General features: G+C 44.8%; 1 protein-coding gene across 12 annotated transcripts in view; it reads left to right on the top strand.

The window, feature by feature from the left end:
• Positions 1-22,040, top strand: part of DPY30 (dpy-30 histone methyltransferase complex regulatory subunit) — a 215,811-nt gene that overhangs the window by 41,135 nt on the left and 152,636 nt on the right. For 7 of the 12 annotated variants that reach the window (XM_085612011.1, XM_085612003.1, XM_085612000.1 and 4 more), the window contains exons 2-3: positions 14,860-14,931; positions 15,027-15,074. In XM_085612011.1, coding sequence (XP_085468137.1) covers positions 14,893-14,931; positions 15,027-15,074 — 87 coding nt within the window. In that variant the 5' untranslated portion in view covers positions 14,860-14,892. The remainder of the gene's footprint in view (positions 1-14,859; positions 14,932-15,026; positions 15,075-22,040) is intronic. The other 5 variants (XM_085612012.1, XM_085612007.1, XM_085612001.1 and 2 more) reach the window with 1 other exon arrangement.

The raw sequence follows: 22,040 nt of genomic DNA, 5'->3' as shown, positions 1-22,040 counted from the left end.
CTAGTGGTAGCATGGACAAGAGCAGTCTTAGGCTAAACTCTGAATGGCATGTGAAGCCAGCTGTGATACCATATATAATCCCTTGAATACCAAATGAAAGGACACCACAACAGATATATATATAAAATAAAGTGTATTTATTCTAAGCAAACCCTCAGCACTCTTTATGAGATTAGAGGTAAGTACAACACAGTCTTATTAATGCATACAGTAAGTCACACAGGTAAGTAATACAGTTAGGCCCTAGGGGCCACGCAAACCATATACTAAGTAAGTGGTATAAGAACCACTGTCACGGAAATAGAATAGGCCTAGGCAATCGCTGGGGCTACACTACACTAGCGTTAGTTAGGAAGTGGGAGGCCCACGGGATTCGTGTGCAGAGTGGAAACACTCACGCGTAATGCGTAAAAGTCAATAGCAATAGTACAGTTTAGAAAACGGTAGATTTAGGACACTTTCGGAGTAGCTAGGAAGTCGAGACTGGAAAACTAGACACTAGGATAGTCACTATCCTGATGAGCACCGGAGTACCCAAGTTACCTAGCCCACAGGCTGCGGGTGCATAGGGGTGAAGATGCGTCGTTTTCGTCGTCGACTCCTATGGATGCCTGAAGAAAGATGCTGACAGGCAGTCAGTGAAGAGTGTCCGGTGGATCCCAAGGCTGGGATCAAGAAGAGGAGAAACCTGCAAGCAGAAGGGACAGAGTCAAGGTCACTAGCCAGTGACCACGTGGAACCAGGAAGGAACCAGGCGATGTCGTGAAGTGTTGCAGGTGAAGGTGAAGCTTGTCGCTGCAGCCAGGAGGACCAGGAAGCGTCGAGGACGACCAGGACCAGGAGGCTAGCTGTCCCACGAAGGCTCTTGCTGTCGGCGGCGTCGAAGTTGGACTAGGACTCACCAAGCCTTGGCAAGCGGAACCCACGAAGAACGGAGGACTTGCTTCTGGTGCAGACCAGGAGGGTCTGGGGTGCTTCTTCTTTGCAGAGAAGCAGAAGCCAGTCTGGAGGAGCCAAACCAGCGCAGAAGATTTCAGGGAGCGTCGTCACAAAGGCCACTAGCCAGCGGGCAAGCAACCGGACAGACGCGGCAAGCAGGAAAATGCTGAAGGGCCCCACGCAGGACTCGTGGAGTGTGGGGGCTGATCTTCGGTGCAGATGGTGCTTGGGGTTGGGGCTTCTCAATCCCCGGTGCACAACGTCGAGGGTACCTCAGAAGCTGCGCTGTAAGTTACTAGCCACTTTTCCCAGTTAGCCGGTCCCACGTCGCTCGTCGCCTCCACGGATCTCAGCTCTGCTGCAGATGTGGATGAGGGTCGGAGAAGTCTGGAAGTCAAGGCTCTGGTCGGGCTCTGCAGTCGGTTCCTCGTAGAACGGTCGCAAAGCAAAGGGTAGTCTCTTGATGGTGCCTGTTCGCACAGGGTAGCCACTCCTTGGCTACAAGGGAGATTCTTCAGTCTTCTTCTTTCGTCGAATGTCGAAGGTCCAGAGTTTCTGTTCAGTTTTGCAGGTTCAGGATAATCTAAAGTCTTGAGGCCCAACTCCCACTCTTATACTAATCTGGGGGGCTGGGATACCTGCTAGGTCACGCCTTATGGGTGGGACCTGGGAGGGGGTGGTTACACCCACTTCCCTTTGTCCACTTTCGCGCCAGAGCTGGGGCTGGAGTGCCCCAGCGCCGGTTTGAACTGGACTATGCAAGGAACACCTTGTGTGCCCCAGGCATGTCTCATTCCTTTCAGCCCACCCTGCCCCAATACACTAAAGGCTGTCTGGGGAGGTGCTGGCACCTCCCCAAGCAGGAAACCTATTGTCCAGGCCTCCCTGGCTGGGATCACTCCCAGCTGCAGGAGGTCAGACTTGTGTCGTGGCAGCAGCATCCATTTTGTGATGCTGAGGCTTTGGTCAGAGGCTAACAGCAAAGTAGGATTTTAACATGTCTCTCCCTCTAGAAGGGAGGGATAATATCCTCATCCCCAGAAATGGGATGGGGGTATTATTCCAAAGTGTTAGACACCTTACACGACATGTTTTGATAAAGCCAAACCATAGTTACCATAACCGTCTAAGATTATAAGGCACTTTAAGAGTATATGGTAGGCTATATCATAGAACAGCTATAAGGACAAGGTTCCGAAAGCTGCAGACAGGCTCAGCTCATGCTAGAGCACCATCTCACATGTTACCAAGCACTCTGCCTCCAGGATTGTCAAGGCCTGCCATAGGAGTGACTGATAGGTACACATGTGTCTATATGTAAGTTAGGTATAGGAATACTACACCTAAGCAAGGGGTGATTACACGACCTTGCCCCATCTGAGTGATCAGCCAGTTGTGTCAAAATGGAAGGCCAGGCCAGGGGTGGCATAATACATGCTGCAGCCCCTGGTAGGCCTAGGGTACACCTATGCCCTGGGTACCTAGGGTACACTGTACAGGGGCCAATAAGGTGATCCTATCCAAATGGGTTATGCACCTAAAGTACATAGTATTAATTTAGAGAGAGAACAGCAGGGCTGTGGGTCTGATTAGCAGGCCCACAGCCACATCTAAGTCGAAAACCAGTAAAGCAAAAGCAAAAAGTGGGGGTGAACATAGAAAGCAGACCCTACTCTCCTACAAACCTGAAACAGGAAAAGCCACTCGCTGGGGCTGAAGGCCTAATCCGTACATAATAATGCAATATCTGCTGGCTCCCTCACTATTTTAGACCATGATAGATTATTATATGGTTTGTTTGGTGCATCTATGGGGTATGACCCTATACTGATCGTGATGTGTTACTATACTAAGTATTGACGTTGGTCCACTCGTGAGAATTTTGCTATTATCTTCATATTGCTGTTTATAAGCGAAATTGGTTGATTATAACATGCATTCTTTGATATCTTTTAGTTTCTTATGATTTTAAGACCACCATTGCAGTCCCCAACTGTGGCGGCAACTCTCCTTGTGTACTCGCTGAGAGCAGACTTTAACCATTGGCTGGGCTGTGAAATTTGCTAGTCTCTTGGGGAGCTTCCAGCTGCCATCCTTGAATGAGTGAACGAAGCGCAATATAATAAATTAAGCAGTTAAAATAATTATTTAAAATCAGTTGGCGTAACAGTTTAAAATATCTTGCACATGCATTGTATTTTTCTGATTCCTGTGCTTCAAATGCACTTGTCTTTAAGAAAGAGTCTTGAGGCTGCAGCAAGTTATCTCAAGTATTCCTGAAACTAAGCAGGTTCAAGTTCTTCTGTACCATTTTATTTTTATCCATCCAACTTTTTCCAAGCACTGCACTGACCTCTGTTCATGGTCATCAAGCATGACAGAAGAGTCCTGCATGCAGCAGTCCCTAATTTTTTCCATTACATCAAACTACTGCTCCTCTGCCCCGAGATTGTCATTACTCCTTGTCTACTTTGATCGCCTTTCAATATCTTGGGATTTTAGTTGAAGTTTGTGTGAAGTTATATTTGTGGCGATTACACCAGCCCAATCAAGATGTAAACGTGACCCCTGCCATGTGAGGTTAAACCATACACTGTCATTCAGAGGTTGCTCAATCTACGAATCGCACTAGCATCTATTGTCTGTAATATTGGACAAACCTTTCTGATAATTAAAACATGCAAATAAATTGATTTTGAGTAACTCACATTTTCATTTATCTATCTTGGAGTCTCCTCACTCTTGGAGTGAGGCAGCCCATGTCCAGTTCATGCCTTTTCATTTCTTCCCAGCATTCACTGATCTGATTCTAAAGATAAATCAATATTATGTCTTGCATGGCCTGCTTGTATCCAAAGTTGGTGGCTATGGGTGGTTCTTGTCCAATTAGCTTGTTTGGGAGCTTTGCTCTACATCTTCATGAAATCAACCACATCCAGGTTTGTTTTGCTTTAAGCGCAAAACATTACCACGGTAACCAGCAATCATGTAAAGATCGTCAAGCACTTTGGTTCCATATTGATGCCGGAATAATTTTTATTTCTGCAGGGAATGTGTATTTCTTTCGACTGTACACTTTTTAATTAGTGAATCGTCTCACCGCTCTTAACAGAGAGGGCGACTGACTGCCATAGGATGAGCTGACTGCAAATCTTTTATGTTCTTCTTTTTGTTTTAAATTCTTATTTTGTCTTCATATCACCACTGCTGCTGCAATCCCAGGTAACACAGTGGGACTCACCTCACACCTGATACACTAGCAGTGGACCAGCCACACCAACCTGTGCTTAAACACCTGTATCTATTTGGTGCTTAGGTGCAATCATAGGACTGCTTAGCTTTCCCATTCTGACACACCACTCCACCTTAGAAAGTCTGCCCAGATAGTATCTGCTCTACCTGGGGTACAGTCAAATTACATCCTGCAGGTCCAGCACAAGGCTTCAAGTCAATACTCCTGGAGGGGAGCTGATGGATCTAACCAACATTTGCAGACCTCTCTTCTCACATGAAACACCAAATAAAAAAAGTAAGCCCCTCTGTGACCTGCCCAAGAGGCTAAGTGACTCAGATCGACTCCCAACAGCACCACCAGCACAGGGCTTATCTCAAACCTGACTCCAAGATATCGACTATAATATTTCTCATGTTGTTCCAGAACCCATTAATCGAGGGACAAGTGGCAAACATATGCTCGGCATTCACTTAGAGATGGTCACATCTTTTAGGTCTTGGAGTCGGGGAACACACACATCTTGCTAACCTTGGAGGTGTACAGTATATAATATTAATAGTGAAAAAGTGATTCTTTTTTCAGTTTGGCTGGCTTGTCCATATAATATAACAATTTCAAAGAGACTTGCCACAAATGTGGGAGTTTGGGTTCTGGGATCACTCTCTTCCGTGTCCCATACAGTGCCTCTGAAGTTTTAGCCTCCGCTTCTGATACCATATAGAGTCCTCCTTCCTTATGGGCTGCATATCTTGTGGGAGTATGACCTAGGCACCACCATTCTCCGTAATTTGCACTCAAATACTAGGAAGAGAGCTGTACATGTTTAAATCTGGACTGGGAACCCCCGGTCTTGCACTGGAAAGTTTCCCCCCCCCCCCCCCAAACTTGTTATACTGGCCTCCCTCAAAGGGAGACTCCGCCCATCCAGCAGGCATTCTGGGGTGCCTGGAGAATACTAAAGTGGGGAGAAATCAGAATAGTACCTAAAGCCCAAAGTATTAGGTATGAGGTACCTAACCTTGGACCAAAGGCTAAGTAGAGCTTTTAAAACTTTTAGGCGGACTTCCTTAAAAAAAACCTGGGTTCCTCAAATTTGTATAGAAAGACCGTGGGTCCCAGCTCTGTCACTATTTCTGATAGAATCCGACCTCAAGTTGATCTATTTAGTGTCGAAATAAGCATCTTACAGTTCTTAAATTGGAAATCCATACAATAAAGATTTAAGTCCGGTAATGCCAGACTCCCTTTCTTCAAACTCCTCCTCAGTTTTTTCCAAGAGAGCCTACCTCCTCATTACGTGGGCCCTGCTCTCTTTGAGATGCCGGAATGCCAATCTCTGCCTCCCCTTTGATCTAAGGCCAATAACATTCCAGGTTAAAAAACTTATCTCCTTACCTACCCCCTTATCTTTTAGAAAAATCCGCCCCTTCTGCCTAAAGTGTAGCTAATATATGTATGAGTGATTAAAACCGCAGTCTGGTGATCTTGAGGACTTATTTTAGTTTTTGCCCCCCACTGCTCCCCACCCAGTGCCCTTAACCCAAACCCCACCCTTGAGGAACATTCCCTCGACTATTTGGCATTTTGGATGCCGATGTGGGCTTCCCTGGGAAGGGAATACCACACAAAGGAAAAACCAAAACAAATACGCCACTCCATGTCCCACCTCACTGTCTCTCTTCTACTGGGGCCTCAGGGGTTCTTATGTCTCCTGATTGTATCGATCAGACCATCAACATCTTCAGGATTGTGATAATTTTACATCTAGCTATTCCACATGATGGGCAGCATTGCTGGAAACTTTAACTGAGATTTAGCCTCCAATTTATGGAGCACTTCCAAGCTCCCACTGCCAGGTAACCTTATAAACATCTGACCTAATGGTAAAGGAGTCATCTTTAGCAGTGTCTGTCTGTCTTTCAAAGCAATGCCCAAGATGGTCTTTATCACCATATAAGTAAGGAAGTTCACTTGGATCATCCTAGTTTTCTGCCGATTCGGGTTCCTTTTAAATGGTTCCCTGTGGACTCTTTGAATCTCAAGTTCTAGGTTAATGCCAGGCCTGTCCTTGAGAACTGTGCCATGGTAATGCAACCAAAAAGAACTTCCTATCAGCCCCTTCCTCCATCTGTGGGATATTCAGGATCCGGAGGTTGTTCCCCCTAGAATGGTTCTCGATCCTTTCTAGCTCCTCCCTCTGGCCTTGATTTTCTTTAGTCAGCAGTGAAATTTTGCTCGCATTTTTCTGTGCATCTTGCTTAACCAGTACCACTTCTCCCTCTAGCACATTGTTCGTGCGGCCACTTCATCTAGTTTTAGTTCAAGGCTAGGCACTAGGCTTGGATCCCAGATTGATTGGCCTCTGAAACCTCAAATCTGTTCTTAATCTCGGTCCTTAGACCCAGTAGTATGGTAGCTAACAACGACTCCTGTGCTCCTATTGCCTCAGCTCCGCCCTCTCTCCTAATCCCACCATAAGCATTATCCACCTGGAGCCCCAGGGGCAGCTCATCCACCTGCTCTAGGCTCTCTGGAGGGGCTAGCACCTCAAACCTTTTACAAGTAATGATATGGGCAGATATCTGAGTGCCTCCATCCTTACCCAACCCTACTACTATGATAGATGCATCTGTATTATTTGTATCTGCCTCTTGTATACTTTGATTTGAGGCTGTTGCGGCCATCACTCTAAAGTAGGAGTTAAGGGACGGGGTCACTCTTATCTGGGCAGCAAGAGTTTTCCTTCCTCTTGCGCATGGTGCCTTATTAAGCGGTTTAGAAAATTTTCCAAACTTTGATGTCAGCCCCCCACGCCCCAATAGCAAATACTGCAGTGAGGTATAGCAGCGATTTCAGGGACTTCCAACAAGGTTCTACATCTGGGCCTACCCCGAACTATTGACAGTATGAGTGCGAAGCGTGTACCACGATTTTCCACCTGGTCTGTACTCACCATAGACCTAGGGAACTGGTGCTGACGTCGCTGTTCCTGTTGGCTTTGGCACTTATGCTTCGTAGTTGTCTCAAATGCCTCAACTCTTTCAGCCCTTTCTCCTGCCTTGGTCTCCAAGAAAGCTGAGGACTATTGTCATGGAGAATCACATTCACATTCTCCCCCAAGACATCTGTAGCTCCTTGGCTTTCCTGTCCAGACTGCCTTGCTAGACTTGTGCCTACTCTTCCCCTTGGGACCCAGGAAAGAGCCGTTTTGCCCTGCTGGAGCTCCCCCTCAGCAAGCTCCCAGCGGGGGATTGCAACACCAGTTACTCGAGCATACGAGAGACACTCCCCCAGCATCCGGTAAAGAGAACAAAGGAGAAAATCCAACCCGACCAGAGCAGCGGAGCTCCACCTTCAACAGGGACCCGCCACCGAAAATGCAGCTGATGCTTCTGAAGCCGCCCAGCAGGTAGGACGGTAGTTCCCGTTCCACTACAGCAACCGCATAGTAAGCGGTACAAGAGCCGAAGACTCGCGCCCCGGTGCTACAAACTCACCTTCTCCCTAGCTCCGCAGCAGTCTAGTGCGAGGATGCCATGTTCCTCCCACAGTACTGTAGCACTGCTGCAAATCTTTTATGTTCAGGTCAAGGTAAATGTCAGATTTTTGGCAACGTTCTTTAATGTGCTTCTTACAGACCACAGTGTTCACCTCCATGTTTATTCCATTGAAGTGAATACAAATAACTGTTTTTCTCAATTGAGGGTTTGTAGGCCCACACCGATAACATGGCAACCTTGCTACAGGTGCCTGTGAAAGCATAGTCTTGAGAGGAAGGAGCAGCATAGTACTAGATAAGTAGGGCAAGTGTGTCTGCTGCTACCAATTTGGCCTATACTGTCTATCACGGCAGCTCACAAGCTTGTAGCTATCCACATCCATTGTTTCCTCCAACGTAAGGTGTCCCAATTCATCATGTACATAGAAGTTCTCCAATGCATACAATGAACATGCTTGGAATAGGGGATAGGATCCTGTTACAACTACACAATATTACTGGTGTGGGATGATGCATGTTTCCTAGCCTAGGTAGGTGGTATAAAAGAGCTGTACCCCGGGAAGATTTATCAGTTGCCATCTGCACTTAGCAGAGTCATGTTCTGGACTTCTGGCCAGGACTCATCCATGTTGAAAGGGATTCTGCCAAAGTGGATTGCCATCTCTAGTTGAATCAAGCACCCTGCTGGACAGCAACTGGTACTAAAGTCATGTAGAGCACCAGCCAGGAGACTGTTAACATGGGTCTAATTTGCAGTACAACTTGGTCAGCCAGTTTAAGAATTCAAAAGCCGGACATCATTAGGCCACTGTGCAGGGGACTCCCGACCCTTGAAGGACTGTAATATCTGCTGCTCTCGTTAAATATGGTGATCTTAAATCAAGCAAGATAGGCCAGTAAAGACTCAAATGAATGTAATAAATAGTCTGTGTATTGCGAGGACAGTTGCATTCTAGGTTTTCCACTATATCCTGAAACGCTGCACTGTGATTAGAATCTCTTCTCTTTACTACATTTATAAAGCACTCTGAGTGAAATGTGGCTTTCTAGTATCTCGTTCAACTGCATGACAGTCCGATTCTGTTATGTGTCCTTTAAGAATGTGTTGGGAGGTGTGTATTGCTCGACACTCAGTTTGGCCAAACATGTTCAAGACTGTATTGATCAGGCCGTTGGAGATATTATGATGTCTTTGAGCTGCCATTCCTCCCCGAGTACACCTTCATGCCCTGCCCTTTCAAAAAAGTCTGGATTTGCAGTAACTTTGAAATCTTCATGTGATGTGAGGAATAAGGGACTGGCTTGTAAGCGTATGACATTTTGGTGAGCCAAGTCCTTATCACCCCACAGCACACTTTTCTTAAATCATATCACCCTATGTTGCGAAGAAAGAATCCACGAGGCAGAAATTGTTCTTCAGTACGATTTCTTTATTGTAAGTTGAGTTAAAATGGGCCCAAAAGCCAACGCCCCAAACACGGTGTTGCTCGCAGGAAGACCAAACCAATAAAACCCTTATGCAACATATAATGGATTCCAGTGGCATCCCATAACATTCTAAAACCATGACCTTGTTCATGACGTTCAGGGGAGAATGTCATGAACAATGCTTAATGAACATACCCAGTGCAACACCTCCCAACCTTTCAAAAAATAAAATAAATAAAAACACATAAAAATTTAAAAAAACCTTCAATATAATATGTAATCATTTAAAATGGCAGGCAAAACTACTTTTCTTCTGTTACTTATCACACTGTTTTGAAGATCCTGTGCATTTCCACTGGTAACAAAACCCCTCTTACCTATCTCAGGTGTGGGAGGCTCTTCCATAGTATCATCATTATAAATCTCTGAGTTAACATTCCATTGTTGATTGCTAATAAACTCTGTATTAACACACGGATTCTCATCAGGTATTTTTCTAATGTTGTGCACATCAAAATCATTGTTCAACTCTTCCATGTTATTGAACAAAAGCTCTTGTCCTGCTTTAAGTGGCACAACTGCGCTCTTGTTCCACCATCCTTTGAGTAAAACAGCACTGTCTGTAACCCTAGTAATTTATTTAGGTGGATAAAATACTGACCTTCTCTTCTGCACCTTCACTGGCATCTTAACAAGAACCCAATCACCAATTGCGAATTTTAATCAGAAGTTCTGTGTATGCTATCGTGTTAACCCTTAACCTTTAACTGTTTTTCGGTTAACAAATGCTTGATCCCCAGTCTAGCATAATTTATTTCAGAGAAGCTATCAGCATAGCTCCTCATGTTAGGTGTTAATGAATTGCAACCACTCCTCCCTCTCATTTAAAAAAAAAAGTTTGTTTAGTAACAGCGGGGTAGGTATCGTTGTATGCAAAAGCCTTATCTTTTAACCCCTTGTGTGCCCATGACGAGCTGGACTCGTCATGGGCCGGCGTTGCGCTGTGCCCATGACGAGTCCAGCTCGTCATAAACCCCGCCCGCTAATGTAACGGCCGGCACAGGGCGGGGAAAGGGCGTGGCACACAAGGGGTTAAACATATTTCCACACACAAATTTGAAGCAACAGCCAATTGAATTCCCTCTTTCAGAAACCTGTCGACTCAACCAGGCCATTGGAAGAGGGACTATACAAATGTGTGTTTTCCTGTTTCACACCCAATTTTTCAGATACTGCAACATTTTTTGTTTAGAAGTGAGCTGGGTACCGTTGTCCGAAACAATGTTGTCAGGGTAACCCTCAACGGCAAAAACTCTACTCAAAAAACCAATCGCCGCATCTGTAGTAATTGCAGTGCTAAACACATAATGTATCCATTTTGAGGACCATAAGATAACGCATTTCTTCCTTCAACACATTAAAAGGTCCTGCAAAATCTAAACCAAGTTTTCTCCATGGTCCATCTGGCATTTTGACCAGATGTATATCTTCTTTACTGACCTTCCAGTGCTTATCAGATCTCACACACACTGCACACTTGTCGATAAAATCATTTACATTACTGTCCACAGGCCACCAATAGTGCTTTATCAGCATTCTTTTGGTAGCTGTTGTTCCAGGGTGCACTTGATGAGCAAATTTCATCAATTATTTCCTGAACGTGAATGGTGGTATACATAAATCACTCCGGACTAGAACTTCACCCTCCATACTGAGCTTATCTGTGATCTCTATGTAACTTTTCAAATTCACATCCAAGTTACGTATGGGTGGCCATCCATTCATAACTTATTCACACACACGCTGTAAAGTGGTGTCCTTTTGCATTTCCTCTTTCCACTCCTGCTCACTAATCTTCAGAATAATTAACAGCATCAAGTGCTGCAACTACACATTCATCCTCCGTAGTTATTTTTTTCTTCCATCTTTTCTGTAGCAGGTGTTCAACCCGCCAGCAATATGCCTATCTTCAAAGTTGTATTCCTGCAACCTTGAAATTAAACGTATCAATCTGGATGATGCTGTTTTGGATCCCCTGCCACATCCATCAAACATATTTAAAGGTAATGGTTTGTGATCCGTCACAATTTCAAAACTTTTGCCCCACAGATAAGTCCTCAACCTTTCTATAGCCCATACATTTGCCAAAACCACCCTCTTTCAACATCCTTCGAAGCTCTCAATATGAATGCCATTGTGTGCTCTTTCCATCCACAACTTGACTAAACACAGCACCTAGACCAATTCCTCTTGCATCCACCATTATTATGTTCCTACCAGATGGATCATATGGTCTAAGAAAGGGTGCACACAAAATTGCTTTTTAACCTCATCAAATGCCAAATCTTGCTCTTCTCCCCACATGTACTCTACTTTTTTTTTTATAATCTTCTAAGTGGCTCCACAATAAAGGCATATTCATGTATGAACCGAGCATAATATTTGCTCATGCCTAAAAAGATCTTACTTCATCTTTTGTTTTTGGTACAGGTGCTTCTCTGATCGTCTTCACTAGGTCATCTTTAATTTTTGTACCTGCAGCAGATACACTGTGCCCTAAATATTCCACTTCTGTTTTAAGAAATTTGCATTTGGATTTACTCGGTCATACCCTTCCCTTCAAGAATACTTAAAACCGTGTCCAACAGTACATTATGCTCATCCCCAGTTTTAGCATGGATCATGATCTCTTCCTGAAAACTTTGAACTCCCTGCATAACATCAAACAAAATATCCATTATCCGCAGAAAAAAACTCTAGCGGCTGACGCCAGTCCAAAAGGTAACCTTAAGTAGCGGTAGGCACCAAAAAGTGTAACAAAGGTAGTCAAATCCCTTGAATTCTCAGTCAATTTTACCTGATGGTAGGTGGATTTCAAATCGATGATGGAGAACAATTAGAAACCACTAATGGAATTGAGCATCTCCTGAATTCTTGATAAAGGGTGACTATTCACCAAAATGTTCTTGGTCAGTGTTTTTAAATCGGCACATAGCCTGATTTCGCCATTCTTTTTTTAACAATTGCAATGTCCGAAACCCATTCAGAGGACTCTGTTGGTTCAATTATTCTATCTTCACATTGCTTCGCTAACAGCTCTTTGACATCCTGTCTTACTGATAATGGAACCTGTCTTACTTGTTGTACCACTGGAATGGCATTGTCCTTTAATTTGATATGATGCTCAAAAACTTTTACACAACCAATATGTTGCGCAAATTATTTTGAATCTTTCTCCAAGATGACCTCCACATTAGTTTTATTCACCCCTTCTTCTGTACTTAGCACCGGTAAATCTCCCAATTCTATTGGTTGTTGTGCGCCAGGTTTGAGCAAAATACCAAGTCTTCCAAGGTCTTGCCTCCAACTATGTCTTTACATCGAACTGCTACATAGATCTTGTCTTAATGCTATGACCCTTAAATTCAAGTATATCGTTAAAATAGACCGTCATTTAAATCTCAAACTCCCCAAATGCATTTGGGTTTACATGAGTGTAAATGAGTTTGACATTTTTCCATAACTTATAGAAGGTTTTGCCTGCCAGAATAGAAATGGGTGAGCCTGAGTCAGCCATGATGTTTAATTCAATGTCTCCAATATGCACAACACCTAGAGGTTCTCTAAACCTTCCTTGCTAGCTGTCAATTGTGATCACAATATTAGAGCAAATCTCTTCATCTAAACCTTCTACAGTATTAACTTTCCCTTTGCTGTACATTTTTCCATTCCTGCAGACTGACCCAAAGTGTCCATACTTTTGTCATTTTACAAATTCTTTTCCTTGCTCTGAACATCCTGCAAAATTTCCAAGGTGAGTCTTGGATCCACATCTTGGTTTAGCACACCTATTCGCAGAAACATTCGTATTGTTCGATTCTCCCTTTCTCTCATCTACTGCACAAACATTAGATTGACTTGAAATGCACTCCTTAGACAAAGCCTTGCTAGAAACCAGAGATCTCTCAATCCCTTTGGCAATGTCCAAAACCTCATTCTAAGTTGGATTTCTACATGCAAGAATCCTTTCCTACACTTTTTTTAGTACCAATGTTAAGCAAATTGATCTCTTAGATCTACATCCATCATGTCTCCAAATTCACATGACGATGCTAAAATGCTTAAGCTTGCTATGTACTCATCCACTGTTTTCCTGTTATTTTCTCATGTAAAATGCATGCCTTTCCACCATTACACTGGGTGCTTCTGTAAAATGCTTTTCCAGCCTTTTCACAGCTTCTTCATATTCATCTAATGGCACAAACTGCCTAGGCTCTACCTTATATTCTGGTAAATGGTCGAAATTTCCTGTCCTACAACACCTAAAAGGCCATACATTAAAGCTGTTTTTCTTTCTGGATCAAACTTCTTTACATCAATTGCCACAAAATATTTTTCAAATCCTCTATGCCAGTTTTTCCATTTAATAGTAGGTTTTCCTTGTACTTATAGAAAAAGGCTTTGATGTTGAAATGTGCTTGAACTTGCCACCTTGTACTTAATATCTCCTCCTATTTTGTTTCTATAAATTTTGTGAAAAACTATTTTTTTAAATTTATGTATAATAGAATGAGGCTGAAAGTTATCTTTTGCTTTTCTTTTTAATGCCACTTTGTCTGTAAATAATTCGTACAGGGTTTTATCTGCCTCCTTTTCTTTCTTTGTAATGCTGCTTTAATTACAAGCATACATTCCTATGATTACGGCCACCGCTCCTCCATTGCCATGAAGAATACTTCACAAATTAATCTTCCTGCTTCTCGTGAAGCTGAACGCTCTAGCGCCAACGTGCATGCGCTAGATGACGTAGCTGTTTGTGAGGCAACGCGCGCTCGAACTCAACGATCGAGTACTTGTCCAACGGTAACTTTTCCAACAAATGTGCTTTACCAATTAACTTTAAAAATCCAGACTTTTCTTTTAAATTTATAGTAGTGCGCAGGAGCACTTGCCTTGTTTAATGTCCTTGCGTACTCATTCCATAGATTAGACTTGGTAGGCCCAAAGAATGGTTCAAGTTCCTCAGTCATCGCCAAATTGTTGCGAAGAAAGAATCCATGAGGCAGAAATTGTTCTTCAGTACGATTTATTTATTGTACGTTGAATTAAAATGTGCCCACAAGCCAACACCACAAACACGGCGTTGCTCTCAGGAAGACCAAACCCATAAAACCCTTACGTAACACATAACGGATTCTAGTGGAATCCCGTAACATTCTAAAACCATGAAATTGTTCATGACGTACAGGGGTGAACGTCATGAACAATGCTTAATGAACATACCCAATGCAACACCCTAACATCACCATTCAACCTACACATTTTGGCATAGGTGTAGAGAACGAAAATGTGCTCACTGTATCTTGGAAACATTTGGGGTGCTGTCTGGGTTTAGGTGCGTCTTTGCGTTTGGCCAACCTATTAACCAAAATCCGAAAAGAAGCCCTCCTTTTGGTATTACATTTTTGTGAGTTTAGAACAAAGAGTCTATAGGATTACGAGTAGAAAGTGCAACATTTGCTTCCAGTGTTAGGCTAAGGATGAACTGTGGTGGTTGCTAGATGCAGTCCTGTATGTACACTCCATTGCAGCTAAGCCCATGAATGAATGAAGCAAAATGCGATACCTAATTTAATAACCTGCACAGAACATTTAATATTTCCACAAATCATCATCCAATAGATTTATATTGACACCTGCACTATATTTTGTTGAGAGTTCAAATTGAAGCTGACCTTGTCTCTTTCTGCTCGCCCAGGGACCTCAGGATTCTTCATTAGGTGACGCTCTCATGATGGAGTCAGAACAGAACTTGGAAGGACAGACACAGGTACTGATTGCGACCTTAAAAACTGATGCAGCACTCTTAGTGCAGCAGTGAAGCATCCATAATTTGTTTTTGCTGACAAGTGTTTTATTTTACAGGTTGCAGAAAATCCTCATACTGAATATGGTCTTACAGAAAATGTTGAGGTACCAAACTGTTAGTTATTTTGAGCCCTAGCTATTCTATTAGACCCCCGATCTGAGTGCAGTAGCAAAGATCTTTCCTAAATTACTTACCATTAACCTGTCTTATCCCATTCCTATCAACTCATCATCTCATTGAGCATCTCTTACCCTCATTTCTGTTTTCTTTGTCTCCACTTCAGTAGCTGCACATTAATTCTCACAATAGTAGTTGTCTGTCTCAAAAAACATGCATCCTCCATAAATCAGCCCAGCGGATCAGAACGTCTGATAGTTCACGGTACCCCACAAGCAATGTCTCTGTCCTAATATTTTCCCAACAGGTCATCTTCGAATTAACAAGTTAATGAAAGCAAATGTTTTAGCTTTTTCCCCCAGAAATGTCTCCATCATTAGTTTATGAACTACATGTTATGTTTTGTTCATTTTGAAGTAAACAGTTTATTTTCAGCAAAAGTAGTCCATCTAAATACATTTAGCAATGTTTCTACCCCAAAAACTCTCTAGGGTTCTTGATCACATACAAAGGATGTGCCGAATGAAGCCGGTAATGGCAGAAGTTACGGCCATTTTCCTGCTGCTCACTTACAGGCACTACATTGGCTGCCGATTGCCAAGCGTATTCAGTTTAGAATGCTCTACTAAATGGATAAAGCTCAGCGTGGATGTGTCCTCAACTATCTGAGCTCACTGGTGAAACCTTATGTACCTATTCGCACCCTTCGTTCCAGCAGTTCTCATTTCACCCTGAGTCCATGTGCACAATGGCTTAGGCTAGGCAGCAGGCTTTTCTGCTTACTTTGGCCCACTCTTTGGAACTCCATGCCTTTGAAGCTACGGCAATGCGCCTCCTTCTGGAGTTTTGCAGACGGCTGAAGATCTTGCTGTTTATTTATACTTCCTTTCACCTGTCTCTTAGCGCTGGGGAAGCCCTGTTGGTGTAGTCATGCACTTAATACATTTATAGATAGCACAAACCGTCTGCAAAAACAATAATTTGTCATCCATCAATATGGCTTCAAGCAAAAGCATAAAATTAAACTAAAATTAAATGACATCTTTCATTTTTTTTTTGATAAACAAGTTTTTATTGTTTTGAGCAAGATTACGTACAAAACAAAGAAAAAAGAGCACGGAGCACAGGAACTCATGAACATTTACAGGAGCATGACATCCCACAATTCCCTGCCCAGTCGGGCGTACACCAGCACAGAAGTGTAGACAAAGTGTGGCAGTCATTCCATGTTACCCAACCATTTCCCCCACACCCTACGGTATTTCCTGGGACATCCTCTTGCGATATATAGGGTTTATTCTTGGGTCGCGCACCAGTCCACCCCCCATCCCCCCCACCACGCCATCTCCCCGGGTCGGGTGGTTCCGGGCATTTCCACGCCGCCGCAATATCACGTTTGGCTACAATCATGGCTGTGTTAAGGAAGATCTTTTCGTTCCTGGTCCCTTCCAGCCCGTCTGTGATCCCCAGTAAGGAATGACGCGAGTCATGGGGAACCGTCCAACCCAATACCTACTTGAGCTCCTCCTCAATGGATCCCCAGAATCGCGCCAGGCGAGGGCACGACCAGACCATGTGGAAAAAATCAGCTGGAGCGTAGTCACACCTAGCACAGGACGCATTTGAGCGCAGGCCCGCGCGATGGAGGCGCGAGGGCGTGAGGAAGGCGGCATGCAGATAGTAAAGCTGGATCAGCCTAAGCTTGGCGGATGCTGTGATTGGCGTGAGGCCCTTATGGCCCCAAAGACTATCAGCTTTGTCAAGAGGGACCACCCACTCCACCCATTGGTCCCGCAACCTGTCCAACGAAGTGGGAGTATTATTGATGAGAGTGCGATAAATGCGGGAGATGCCCCCTCTGCCCAAGTCAACCAACATGGTTTGCGTCTCGGGAGGGCTGTACTCCAGAAGCCTGGTCTCCTCAGGAAGATGCGTGCGGAGGGTGTGCCGCAGCTGCAGATATTTATAGAATTGGGATGGGTGAAGGGAGTAGCGGGTCTGGAGTTCCCGAAATGAATGCAGATGGCCATTGGCCCAGACATCCCCAAGCTGCGAGACTCCGATAAGGTCCCACGAGTTAAACCCCGGCAACCTACTAACCTCGCAGTGCCAGGTTCCCTGCCAGAGGGGTATGCATTGGGTCAGCCTCCGTGTCCAGTGAGTGTGGCGTAGGGCCGCCCGCCAGGCCAGCAACACAGAACTCGTCGCGTCAGGCAACTGAGACGGAATGGTTCCCCCGTACATCATGGATTGAATTTTGGGGAGGCCCAATTCCCTCAACTCGAGCTGATATACTGGGTCTGCCCAGCCCCCATTAAACCAATCCTGGATTACTAGAAGGAAAATCTTTCATTTTTAATACAGATGTTCAGTATTGTGGTTTTTTTTCCCTCCCCAATAAAATAGGATGTCCTATAGGAGCCTCAACACTTAATTCTAAAACAGTTGAACAAAGGTTTTACAAGGTTGTTTCGCACAGTGGCCTTTCCATGACTCAATGCCTCTTCTTAGTTTGGTGGAAATCTGTTCAGCCGTGTTAAAATATGTATCCTATAATTAACTATCTTATTGATCATGGACTGTAGGAACACAGTGCACATCCAGAATGCTCCGCCATGTGCAGTAGACACAAGTTTTTTACCCAATCTTTCCAAACATTGAAAGGAAAAAAATTAAACCAAGACGAAAAGAAGCTGCATTATGGAAGAGCCGATGTTTCACTATTCCGAAGTGCCAGGCACTTATGAATACCTAAGTCCTGCCTGTTTTACAGGCCAGGGTGAAATAAAAAATGTCTTAAGCCTCCAACCCCCTTGCTTGGCCAGCACATGGGGGCCTATACAAAGCCCTCACGCCTTTTGCAGTGCTTGAGAGGCAACTAAACAACCCCGAAGACAAGGGCCGAGGATGAGAAAATGCTGCTCTCCTCCCCAAAATCATTTTGCCCAATGGCAAGACTTTACAAAAGAAAATCCTTGTGCTTGTCAAAATGCAATGGAAATACCCCACACTCTACTTGCATTGTGTGGGGAGGGGGTCTCAATAACGCCACTCTCCCAGTCATCTTGACCAATGGTAAAGGGGTGTTGTAAAAGAACCGGGTAGCTAATAGCTGTCCCACTACTCCATGGGCCACATTGTCATATTGGCTGTGGAGAAGTAGGGCAGCTCAAACCACTCCTGTACTTTTGTTGGTTGTAGGTGCAGTGGTGATCTGATCTGCTTCCCTTCTGTCTGCAACCTTGTTTGCCACGAGCAGAGGATCAGCTGCAACATAGGGGAGCTGGCAAGTGCTCCTGCACCCTGTTGGTCAAAAGCAGGTGCCATCTGATCTACTTCTGCAACATTCTATGAACCACGGAGGACTAAATCAGCTGCCACCCATCCCTCACCCTGTATGCGAATAGGTTGATTGACATGTTGCACATCACTTATTCCACTTTGGCCCACAAAGCTACTATGTGCTTGTGCTCTTCAGTCGCTGCAACAGCATAGTGATGCCATTATACAACCTTATATACTTATAATCCTAATAAATTGGTATCTGAAAGGCATCTCATTCACGTTTTTGTAAGTAATAAAAGTGGGTTAGGGTTCACTTAGTATGGGGGGGTCAGGACGTTAAGAGAAGGCAATATTTTAACTTGTGATTTTCATGACTTTCTAGTTTTTATGGTGAGGACACTGTTAACATATTAGTCAACTTTTACTCCCACTAAACTCAGTTTTGTTAGTGAATGAAAATATAAATGACGAAAATTATTGTTGACCGCTCTCTGTCTAGTTGTGAAAGACATGTTGTGGACTTACCAAAAACAGAGGTGCTTTCAGCCCACGCATTGCTTGCTATTGGTTGGCTTTACTGTCACTTTCATTTGCCTGCTTCCTAGTTAATGGCTTGCCTTGTCCATCTTGCCAGTCCCTCCGCTGCAGGTTTTTCAATTTTCTTGTTCTTCCATTGGCCACCTACCCAATTCACCTGTGTCCTTACACTGCTCACTGTGAGGGAACTACTTTTTTTCTTTTGTCCTAAGCACTCCTTGAGAGTGCATGTGTTTTCCAGTTGTCTTCCTTGTGTGCTTCTCTTCCGCGTCCATGCTCCATGTTGCTCTCTCTTGCCCAAGTGTGCTTTTCCATGCCCCTTTCCGTGAGGGGCTTGCCCTTGTGTGCTTCTCCCCCAGTGTTGCTTTCTCACCTGTGCGCTTCTCCCGTGCCGCCTCCTCACCCGTGCCCCTTCTCACCAACCCCCTTCTCTGTTACTCTCCCTTGCATTTTGTTTTTTCTTCTACCATGTGCTCAACTTCTCTCTCTCTCTCCCTCCCTCCTCTCTCTCTCTCTCTCTCTCAAAAAAATCTTATGTTCACTGGTTCAATTTGGATCTGTAAAAAAAAGGTGTGCGCTACATTTTGTAAGCTCTCACCTGCGTGGTACGCAGGACTACAAAATGATGCAAGCGGCGGTATCCTAGGCTTTTTTTTTTCTTTCATTAGCTAGGTTTCGCAACTTCGGGGAGTCTGTAAAGCATCTGTAAAATCTATTGACAAAGCCAATAGGTCATAATACATTTAGTGTACACTATATATTGATATCTATACAAAAACAGTACGTTTTTGTTCCGGTCCTAAACAGAATGGGAGTTATTAGATTTCCATTATTTCAAAAAAAGAATTCCTGGCTACCAAGTATCTACAAAACTGCCAGTTTTGCTGGCCACATGATGAATATATGGAACACTGCAGAGAATGAAAACAATACGAAAATAGGAAACGTAGGCAAAATGCAGCCAATGAAATAATCGGCTTCTTCCAAGGCTTTGCTCCAGAAGATCCTAGCCTTAATGTAAGACTGTGTGATGTGGGCCAAGTACCCTTCCTCCTTTACAAGCCAAAAAAAGTTGAGAAGTAGCCAGACCCAGTTTCTTTATCCACTCCGGGTCCAGCATAGTACAGCATTCTTGCTTGTGATTTGTGGAAATTGGCTATACCTGTTAGAGACTTGTAGCCCCGGATTCCTTAGTATAGAATATTCTCCAGGCGACAGACTGGATCTTGCGATTTTTGAGCAGCATCCCTGCAATCCGGTAGATGGCATTGTTCATCATGGCGTTGTCTACAGAAGTGACATGCGCAAAGTCTACATAGGCTCCGCCCCAGTGCGCTGACATCAGTTATTTTCTTCCTGCCCCAGTCAGCGCAGATCCATGAAGAGCCACCCTTCAGTCAGTTTTTCATTGGCTTTTTCTCGACACTTTGTTTGAGAATTTCTTCACCTAGTGCACTATGGATGTCCCTCAAGAAACCATTGGGTTTCACGCCATGTGTTGCCTGCCACAGGCAGATGTCTGCGACAGACCCTCACTTTGTTTATCTTTGGCACTTGAAGCAGGACCACGGCTCTAAGATCTGCAAGGACTGCTGCGCCATGTATCCGAAGGCGCAAAGGGACAGTTTTCTCCAGCTCCTAGCCGCCCGACGATCCCAGCGATGCTCACGATCCCAGTCACTCAGAAGATTTGGGACCGCTTGCGGAGCCACACCCTACGGTTGTTTTGACCCAAGTCATCAGGTAAGTCCCAGAGAAACAAGTAGTCTAAGAGGTGTTCGAGTTCACTGTGCCCGTCCAAGTCCTCGGACGAGGTGCAGGAGTGTCGGCACTCTAGGCCTCGCTCCTCTGCAGAGCCCTTGCCAGGGTATGCTACTCACCTCCCTGGCTTTCTGAGAGTGAGCCCTGCCCAAGTAAAAGTTATGAAGCCATGCTCCTCATATTTGGGCGGCCTGATACCTCTGAAATGCCTTCAGGCCCCACAGGTTCAGGAAGGGACTCAACTGGATTCCCACTTGTGGGTTTACCATCTGTGCCAGTCAGGACCATTGGATCTAGTCCTAGATCCAGAGCAGCACTGCCTGTGAGACTCCGACCTTCCTCAGCGCCTGCTCCAGTATCGACGCTCTCTGCACTGCCAATGCTTCAAGGTAGCACCATCCACATCGTCATATACCCTACTCCGACACTGAGCTGGGCAGGCACAGTCTAGCTCCGGCCTTGAAAGGGAGACTAAGGGAAGGATCTGATGACCCTTATGGATACCAGTATGCCCTAGTTGGCACAGAGCACAACTGGTATGAGGAACTGACGGATGCCAGTGATTTGGACACCTCACCAGACACTGGCTTGGTCTCTCCCCCTATCGTGGCTAACTAGGATGGTGCCTCATTTGCAGTGGTGGTGCAGTGAGTGGCTGAGATCTAGAACCCTATGGCACTCTCAGTGGCAATCACGACAAACGTCTTTACAGAGGTGCTTGAGCAGAGAGTTGCTCCTCCGAGCCCTTACTGCCATTTATTGAAGGCCTTACAGGTGACCTTCCTTGGTCCTCGTCCAGACCATGCACATGGGCACCCTTGCAGAGGACAATTGCCTACCTCCATCACCTGCTGCGGGGGGGGGGCCCAGTTTCCTCACCTAGCACCCCATCAAGCTTGGTGGTCCAAGCCTCCACGTCTCGAGTCAACCCTGGCATGTTTCCTACCATTCCACCATATAGGGGATCTAAGAAACTTACACCTTTGGGAAGAGGTAGTTCTCTTCCGCCAGCATAGCACCGCTGTCAGTGAACACTGCGTGCCTCCTCCTGACGATACATCTATACAACGTGTAATTTGGTTGCGCGAGTGCTGCCCATTGTTTTTGAGAAGGCCTGAGCCATAATCTCCCAAGCTATTGCTGACTGGCGAGATGCAACAAAGTTCATCATCAGATGTGAACAATACAGACTTTTCTCGGCAGAGCGATTTAATCGTTGGTCGCCCGAAGGTGCCGCACCTCGATGAGAACCACAGTCTTTGTGGGGGGGTGTCCAAGCCTCGCTCATGGTAATGACCTTTGATGGCTCACACCTTTTTAGTGAGCAGACTGACTCTGTGCTGGAGCTCTTTAAAGACAACAGAGCTACA

Source organism: Triturus cristatus, chromosome 6 (assembly GCF_964204655.1).
Source record: "Triturus cristatus chromosome 6, aTriCri1.1, whole genome shotgun sequence".
Taxonomy (NCBI): Eukaryota; Metazoa; Chordata; class Amphibia; order Caudata; family Salamandridae; genus Triturus; species Triturus cristatus.
The sequence above is the reverse complement of the archived record's forward strand: the minus strand, read 5'-3'. Positions and strand labels throughout refer to the sequence as shown.